Below are 9410 nucleotides of genomic sequence, written 5' to 3'. Positions count from 1 at the left end.
TTCCTCAACTTGTCTTCATTTCTCAACGAGTCCCTGATCTAGAATGAGTCTACTGGTTGGGATTTCTGACCTTACTGGTTGTCATCTTGTCCCAATATGTAATTCTAATAGGATAAAGAATAAGGTTGACCATAACTTTCATAGCTTTGTGACCAAATTTTAAAAAATGGTGAACAAAGATGTGGGAATCTGTGGTCTGATCACCACTTCTTTATAAATAGGCCCCTAAATAGCTATTTTGACCCAGAACCTAGTAATGTGTTCCCCTCCAGATGGCTGTTGGTCTGCAAGACCCATTACACCCTAAATGAACAACAAACCAATGTATGGTGCTGGTTTATACACAGGCATCTGGTAATCCTCTGATGACCCCCATCCAGTGGGAATATTTAACTCTCAGACTGGAAAGTGATGGCCCTCTGAGAGATTAATGCAGACAGTTTAACCTGCTAGGTAGTGATAATCCAATAAAACTGAAGAGTAAACATTTAATGAGGTGTGACCCTCACAGGCGGGTGAACAGAGACACACAGCCATCAATCAGCAGATCCCATTGGGGAATTCAAGACAGACTGATTATTTCCATATAGGATGTTCAACATCTCAGACCATCCTTCCTGTCTGCTCATACGTTTATTAATGTTTGCCGGTGAAAGACGGTGGGTGATGAATGTGCAATCTCTATACAATATTCACCAGCAACTATGTCAGCCTTTCTCAACCTTTTTAACAGGGGAATCTCTGAAATAACTTTCAGGTTTTGGGGAAGCCCTGCTTTAATTAATTTCCACATCTTGGGGTTCATTAGTGTGGTGGTCATTGGAAAGAATGTCAGATAACTAAAAAAGATTATTGGTGTCAGGCAAACTAACCTGAGAGGCACAAAGTGCTCATTGCCCAAGGAACCTCTAAAGGAGCCCTAGGGTTCCATTGAACCCTGGTCCAGAAACACAGTGTAGTGCAAGGACCAATCCTAATTTATTCAAGGAGTTTCTAATCTGGTAGGCCTTAACTAAAGATTTTGTAACAGGTACGGCCTTTTATAGGGCCATTCTACCCAATAGTGATATTTCATTGTTTGGTAGCTGCCCGCTAATCGTTCCTTTTTATCTCTTTTGAAGACTCCAGTGTCCTTCATTACAAGGGACGGTGGAGTTAAGAGACATGAAGGTGGCAGGATCACCCAAAACTTTCAGGGGGGTGAAGAGAAGAGAGTGGTGGTCAAGAGGTAGTGTTGGATCATCCAAGGTGGCCCGGGGCTGACTCAATCCACTGGGATTCATCTGTTACTTAAATATCAATTTTGCATGAAATGGCCCTTTAGGCCAGCAAGAACCATAACTTGTCTGCGCCCCATGATCATGACACACAAGCATTGGTACAACAAAGGTTCTACTTTTTTTATATACTTTTGTATATGTGGGTGGATCTATGGTGTCCTATTTTTTTTTTTTTTTGCTCCAGTTGAGTAACATTTTCAGGTTTTATTCCTCCCCCAGCCTGTGATTGGACAGTAAAAGGAGTAGCAGCAGACTGATAGACTCCCTGTCACTCTGTTCCACCCTATTGACATGCTCCTTAAAGAATAACTGATTGGTTCTTTGTGCTGTTTCCCCCTCCCCCATCTCTCTATTGTAGACACTCTTATCTTGGCTGCAATTAATTTCTTGCAGGCATTTGGTTCTCCTCCATGGCTTGGCATAGTTCTATCACTTAAAGGCAGAATTTGTCTCTTCTATCTTCTGTTATCTGAAAAATTATTGCTTTCCTGCCACGCATACTCCAATAGGAGTACTATACTCTCTATTTCAAGGCATTATGTACAGCATCCTATTGGGTGGGAGAATTTGGTGGATCATTTTAGCTCACTGAGAACAAAATATCCCTTAGTCCGCCCCTAAAAAAGTCCCTTAGTCTGTCCTTAAATCAGTCAGTGCTGTTGGTCAGCATAGCACCAATAAGACGATCTAAGCCCGTTCCCTGTGTGCCTCGCAGGAATTTTGCTGTTTAATGATATCATTGTGTCTGCTTTAGCTGGGGTCATCCAGCAGATGAGAGTAAAAGTGGTATCTACTCATTATTCTTAAAATGAGATGAAAAAGGCAGAACATTGCATGACTACGTCATATACATACTTAGGGGAAATGTAACAGTTTATAAATACCCATCTAAACATTAGGGGGGCTATATAAGCTTCCTAATGGTGATATCATTTGGAGTTATGGTGGCCCATTCATTTCCCACTGATCTCTGACTTGTATATTTACAGTATAAAATGATTATTTACCCCTATAATATGTTATGATGAACTTGGGCCTCCCAAAGTGAGCACAGCTTAACGGTCTGCCCCATGGGACTTCTCTGGAAGGGGTTAAAGGAGAGGAGGGGGTACCCAGCATATGAAACAGCTGCGGGAATAGAGCCAGCCGCCTGTAATTAGAGAGCAAGGTTTAATGTACATCCACCGGCTTCCGCCTGGAATGGGAAGACCATGAGGGTCACAGCAGGCTGGAGCCATCACCGTCTCACAATGATTTCCAGACATATGAAAACAATACTCATGTGCTGTATAGAGGAGAAGGAGCAGGGTGGGGATTCCAGTACAACCGGAGATCTGTGCCATTGACGCCAACAAAAATCAGTAAAACTCTGGACCTCCTTTCTGATGGGATGGCAGACCAAGCCTTATAGCTGCTTGTAGTATCCGCCAAGGAGCATATGAGGTGACAATGATGGAGAGCAATTGGGTCCAAACATGGCACTGCATGGCAGGTTCTCCAGTTGCTTTTCATTCCACCATATATGAGGATGTAAAGGTGCAAATGCCCCTGTAGATGAGCCCTAAAACAACTGTGCACCTTGTTTCTCTAACTAACCTGACATACACTTCAGTTTCTACACATGGGTGACTATTTTTACTTACGAACCTTCATGCAAAATAACATTTTACTGGTCACAAGTTTTGTGTACACTAATTGGTCCATCTCGAGTGTCATCACTTTCTCTTTAATCACTCACCCAGTGCCATCTTTGAATTGAGATCCAGGATAGATCAGAAAAAGACGACGCAAGCTGTGCACGTTTTTTAAGATAGGACACTAAGTTTATCTGACAGCACTTGACTTTATTTTTCCATCAATACATAGGATCAAAGTTAAAACAACTTTGCAAAGCCAGCGTTCCTAAATCCTTTAGGAATGCAGTATAATCCGATGGGCAGCGCTGGAGGGTCGGTGCGATGGGTGCCCCATGCCTGTGGAGAAGGCGGGCGTCTCACAAAAACAGCTGGCATGTAGGAGATTTAGAAGAGGGAGTGGACGAAGGTAGACGTCCAACATGGGCTCATCCCTTCCCTCTACCCTACTGAGGTCATGACTTGGTTAATGTAAATTTGAGTATCTGAAGATATTTCTGGGGAAATCACTGAAAGGATAAAACATTGTGACCTTTTTTTATCATTATAAAGTTTTAGGGTATCTAATCCCAAAAACATATTGCATTTTACCAGTGAGGCTGCGTTAGTTTATTTTTCTAGCAGTAACCCACTTCATATCCTATGCAATATTTTCCCCATAAATGTTTTTAAGCACGGTGGAAAGAAGTCCCTGTAGTGTGCTGCACCCGGCTAAAAGGGCCTGGGGAAAACACTTCTTTGAAAAAAAAAAAAACTTGTTTCTCTCCGGTTCTCCATAACTATGAGCAGTGTGGTTGTGTAGTCTTCAGGCAATGCACTCAATAGTGATACAGACAGGCAGAGAACACAAAAAGATTGCAGCTCACAAGATTTCCAGTAAGATCCACAGGTATTTTTTGAATATCTTGAAAAGATATAAACAAGGCTTTCAGTCATATATTTAACAAAGTAAATAAGAAACGTTCACTGTTTGGATTTACATTAATTCTAAAGAACAGTTTAGCCAAAATATTTTATGTATGTATGGAACCTTGTTGGGCTAAGTCAGCACCTGCATCAAAAAGTTTTAGATCTACCAACAGCAACATCTCCTTGCCATAAGTTCCACCTGGGCGAGTGTTGGGTGTACTTACCTTCCGCTTGTGTTTTCCAATTCTTTTGGTTACTTTCTACATAAAAAAAAGAAAAAAAAGGTCCAGTAGGGATGATGGAACCTTTCCTACTTGGCACAGATGGCACATGGACCTAAAGATTCAAATTCCAAACCCTAATGTGACCCAAATTACCCTCAAGGATCACTTTATACATATCAATCCATTCTATGTTTTCTATCTACAAGACATGCCAAGTCCGGTAAAAAAATAGCCCTTTGGACCACTCAACGTTGGTTAAACTTTATGGGCCGAATAAAATACAATTTCTGAGTTCGAGGTGCTTTCCCACTTATATCCCAGTTGGTCTGAGATCTGGCTGGTAATCCTTAGAGAGCCATTACAATAAAATCTTTATCCTATCAGATTCCATTTGGAATGATTACTAAAACAAATGATCCGGCTATCCACACCCAGTATTTTGTTGCTGTCCTTGTTCCCTTATTTCCTTTCCTGGTGACAACATGATAAGAAACTTCTATAGTGTTTTACCCAAAATTGTGTCCTGGCCAAAATTCAAACCCTGCAATCCCAGCACTACGGGGCAGGGAGGGCTTTCTACTACACAGGACACCTGGGATGCACTGGGGCAAATTTGATAAAACATATACTGTAGATCAAGCCTTTCTCAATCTTTTTACCCTGAGGAATCTTGAAATAATTTTCAGGTGCCATAGAACCTCTACTAAAACAAACTTTTGGGGGTCAATGGGAAAAAAGCCTCTTGAATTGATGGGCATTGTAATAAATGTTCCCTTATAGTGGTGCTAGAACACCATTCGAGACACCTAAAAACATCATTCAGTTGGTCCTACCAAGTGGTGTTGGTCCCTAAACTGTGCAGGCATCAAAAATGGGAGATCAGCACACTTCAAGGAACCTGTAGCCACTTTTGGAGGAACCCTTGAATTCCACAGAACCTTGGATGAGAACGGCTGCTGTAGACGGTGGGAGTGAAGAGACGGGTCATGGAGAGAGATGGATTGCAGTTGCAGACCCAGATGCCCATGTTGATGGATGACCATACACATTACACTCTGATTGTACAATTTCCTTTAAATGTATCAACATTGTGCAATGTGAAGGCTTACCTAAGCAGCCCATTCATTTTGTAGCCATTCAGGCAGGCTTCCGTTGGCAGAGTTGTATAGGATTGAATGATGACATGGTAATATTCCCCCCATTTGCAGTACAACAGAGACAAGTGAAAGTTTGCATTCCCCCTCCTGCTTGCTGTACTCCCGGTGTAGGATTGCTGCATAAGCTCAATAACTGGGCAGGAAGCCATTCTGTGCTCCCTCGGGGAGACCTTATGAATTACAGGTTGAGACAAAACACATTTTCTGCTTTAAGTTAAGCATAAAAGCCATTGTGTATGTGCGTGTTCGCCTGCACGTGTGAAAGATCTTCTCCATCTCCGCTTCGTTTCTGTGCCAGGCAAAATATAGAAGTTACAGTAACCAAAAAAAAAACCCTAACATACAGAGCAGAAGATCCAAAATGGAGCAGAGCTGCGGCCTTGAATATAGGAAAGTATGTGATGTACCCTACGGTGAGGTTGGCATGGACTGCTGAGGGCATCGGGGCCAAGCATCAGTTTGGGCCCCTCTTTCGTGCTCATACATTTGCTCCAACATTTGTACATTCAGCCACAGAAGCATCCAGCTTACATTAGACCTGCCATCTCTCATCCAATAGTTTTTTATGTAAAGTGTATGTCAAATCAAAATTGAAAAAACAATTGATTACAACTCTGGAATTCTTCCCCATGTTTTACCTCATTGAAAATAGCTGGGTATGTCCCAAAAACATACAATGCTCCTTTACCCTTTGACATGACAACACAGTTCTGAATTCTCAAGCATGTGGTGTCAGCCATTCTTACTTAATTTCTAACGGATTACAGACCTCTTTTCATCTCCAAAAACACAAGAGAGAGAGCACAGGAAGTTATCCGCTTACAAATATTTTTGTTTTGAAGTGATTTGGACTGATGTATCAGAGATATCATAATCATGTCAGTCTAGTTCTGCTGTATTTAGAATGTCAGCCCTCTGGCGCAGCCTCTCAGCCTGTGTCTTACTACAAGGTTACAATGTTGCAGTCTGATCAATGAGGGAGAAAAGACAGCAGCAGTCTGATGGCATCATTTCAGCCTAAGCAAAGTCATCAGAACTCAGTGATTGTCTCCAAAGTTTGGCCAGCATTAATTGAAAGGAAAGTAATAACAAAAATAAAGACTTTTTTGCTGACTGTCTCCTAATGTTCCTTCTTGATTGGCTGTGTCTGACCAAAACTTTTATTTTTTAACCAATATCACATTGTTATTGCTGTCACTTTCCCCACTGGGGCAAACTCACCCTCCATTTGTCCTGGTGGTCTTTACCACTGAGGCAGAAAGATCCAAATCCAACTATCAAACAGATGTGACCGAAACAGAAATAGGGAGAACCCCTTCTATGGGGACAGGCACAGTGATAGCTTTCCTTTCACTTCCTGTTGTGTCATAATGCTTACAGCTGGTAAGGATCCTGGGGACTCATCAAAAGTGAGATCTCACCAAAGGGGTCTCCTAGAGAGTAAAGAAGCCCCCTCCCCAAATTCCTATCTGATAATCAGTTTCGGAGGAATAACCCTTGGTTCATATGAATTTGTTACATTTACAGATGTGGGTTGATGCCTGGAATTCTTCCTCTCTGTGTTGTTTCTCCTATAAATGTAACTCTGCAGACATTTCATTTGTTAGGAATATTTTTTGGGGGGGGGGGGGGGGGGGGGGGGTTAAACACTGAATTTACCTCCCAGAAGTAGCACTGCATCATTGTAAACCTTCAGTGGTTTGTGTTGTCTCATAATATTTACTTTTCCCAATCATGCATGAAATCCATATACAATACAGTCTACAGCAATTTACTGATTTTACTGGCTCACCAGCAGTTTGTTTTTCCCCTCATTACAAATGAATGGCAGACAGATAGATAAGACACCTCTACATTCATTAACCTATCAACATATGTAAAATAGAAACAATTTCAAGTACCTAAAGTAGAAACAATTTGACTTTGTGAAACCCCTTTACAATCCTTTTTACAGCAAAGTTGGGAGGAGAAGGAGAAGAGCACAAGAAGCTGATCAGTTCTTCAAAGTTCTGCTTCTCTTTTCACTATCCAGTCAAAAGGAGAGGAATAAATGTAAATGACGTGTTACTGCCTAAAAGAAAAATCAGGTGTTTGACAGGACTGAGCTGTGTAAATGTGAGGCCTTGATATAATCGTCTGCGTTTTTTACACTCATGTAAAACTAATTTACAACATGTTTTTCCTGAGACTATTGAAGCCAGGCAACTGGCATTTTTAAAAGGAGGCATCGTGCATGTTTCCCATGACATGAGTCGTTTTGAAAACTGTATTTCATTTTCCTCAATGATTGCAAAATTGTTACCAAAATTTCCAGATTGTTCACCAAAATTTCCATTTCAGTTCAGTAGTTTTAGGGTAATTTTATTCCTGCAGTGAACTTCAATACTCTGCTGCAGGATCAACTGTAGTCCCAAGAACTCCAATTCAGATAAATACATGTGGGCAGGAACTATTTTTTGCAGCAGATTGTGGTAGCAATCCAGAAAGTCTTCTTTGGTCATATGGTTAGTTTTGGAAGAACTGTACAACGACTGCAACTGCAACTAGTAGCATGAACTGTAAGCATTTGTAAATGTTTGTTTTTGAAAAACCTTTTATCATGCATTGAATACGCTGATTTGTATTACTAGAAGAGTTTACAATTGTATAGTATGGACAGCAAATTCATGAAGAATGTTCAGAGGTGGTGTTGGGAGGGAAAAATGTGTACAGTTAATGCCAAGCCCTGACCCCCCTTGCAGAATAATTATATTACTTCACATCCCCATTTCCATGTCCCTGGCTGCATTATTGTAGTAACTTTCTGATGTAAACACAGTTCTGCTGTTTGTAATGAAATTTTCTTTAACTGACTTTAGATAATTCCTAAAACTTTCATAATGTTTTTCTTTTTCTTTTCAATTATTTTGTTTTATTTGTTTCAGGATGGATGAAAATTACAACCTTCTTCCTCACGGAGTCAACTTTCAAGACCCCATTTTTCCCAACACCCCAGAAAACAATCGCATCTTCGCCAGTATTTTCCAGTTCTCCAACTGTGCGGTCGGGACGGATCCCCAGATTTTCTCTCCAGACTGGGAAGCTCAGGAGGACAGTAGGGTGAGCAGAGGATAAACATCTGCTGCTTCATATTATCTCCTTCTTATCTGCGTCTTCTATGCTGATTGTTCAGTTCTACTTTGGGGATTTCAGGTTATTCCATCATTTCCTCATTATTATTTCTTGGCTCCCTGTCTTGCAACCTAGGTCTTTATCAATGTTTTCTAGGAGAATGTGATCTTAAAGAAAATAGGTTTTTTATGGACAATAACCCTGGACTAAGTGGTAAGTTGGATGAAGAGCAAAACCTATTAAATAATTTATTAGACCAGTCTTTGCAATTTTTTTATGATGGGGGGACCCTTTAAATATTTACTGTATCCACAGATAGAGTACATTGGTGGTCTGTGGAAGAATTCCTCTTCCTCAATGCTGACCATTGGGGCAAATATCACTCTTACAGATAGCCAAAAAGATCATTGGTGTCAGTGGTAACTGACCTTAGAGGTCTGAATTTCTAATGACTCAAGGAACCCCCATTAAACTCTGATGGTTCCAGGTTAGAAAATACTGTGGTAAATGTAAATCTAAGACTAGAGAATAATTGCTAAATGTAGACCTAAGAGTAGAAAATCCGTTCTTGTGGACCCGTGAACGACAGCTGTACAAGTCAATGGAGATGAGCACAGCGTGGTGATGCTCACTCGTTCTCCCCTCTGTTCTCCATAGGACAGAATGGGCGCCATGTGTACAGCACTCATTCAGTCACTCTTGTCTCTGGAATCGATCAAAAAATATGTTTCCAGCAACAAAGATTAAGCATGTGTATGCCTAGGTCATATTTGGTTGGTTAGGTGTGGACCTAAGAAGGCAACATGCTTTTTTGGGATATATGCATGAATTTTATTGTCTAGGTTCAAATGTTGATGCACTGAAGCTGTCTCCCCAGTCCTAATACAACAGTTAGTTGTGGCTTATGAGAAACAGTTACCATTGATTTTAAAAATATAGCTCAATTTTTTGACTATTTCTTTGAACTATTCATTATCGAAAAATCCTAGGTGATCCAGCAAACCTTAAATGGATCTGGTCTGGATAAAATAATTTCTAGCTATTAACAAATGACTATTAGGAAATACATGCCATGATTGCTAGATAACCCAGGTT

General features: G+C 40.7%; 1 protein-coding gene across 2 annotated transcripts in view; it reads left to right on the top strand.

Moving 5' to 3' along the window:
• Positions 1-9410, top strand: part of LOC140337123 (coiled-coil domain-containing protein 3-like) — an 18298-nt gene that overhangs the window by 4911 nt on the left and 3977 nt on the right. For both annotated transcript variants that reach the window (XM_072420679.1, XM_072420678.1), the window contains exon 2: positions 8129-8303. In XM_072420679.1, coding sequence (XP_072276780.1) covers positions 8129-8303 — 175 coding nt within the window. The remainder of the gene's footprint in view (positions 1-8128; positions 8304-9410) is intronic.

Source organism: Pyxicephalus adspersus, chromosome 8 (genome assembly GCF_032062135.1).
Source record: "Pyxicephalus adspersus chromosome 8, UCB_Pads_2.0, whole genome shotgun sequence".
Classification (NCBI taxonomy): Eukaryota; Metazoa; Chordata; class Amphibia; order Anura; family Pyxicephalidae; genus Pyxicephalus; species Pyxicephalus adspersus.
Note: the sequence above shows the minus strand (reverse complement) of the source record. Positions and strands in the feature narration are given on the sequence as shown.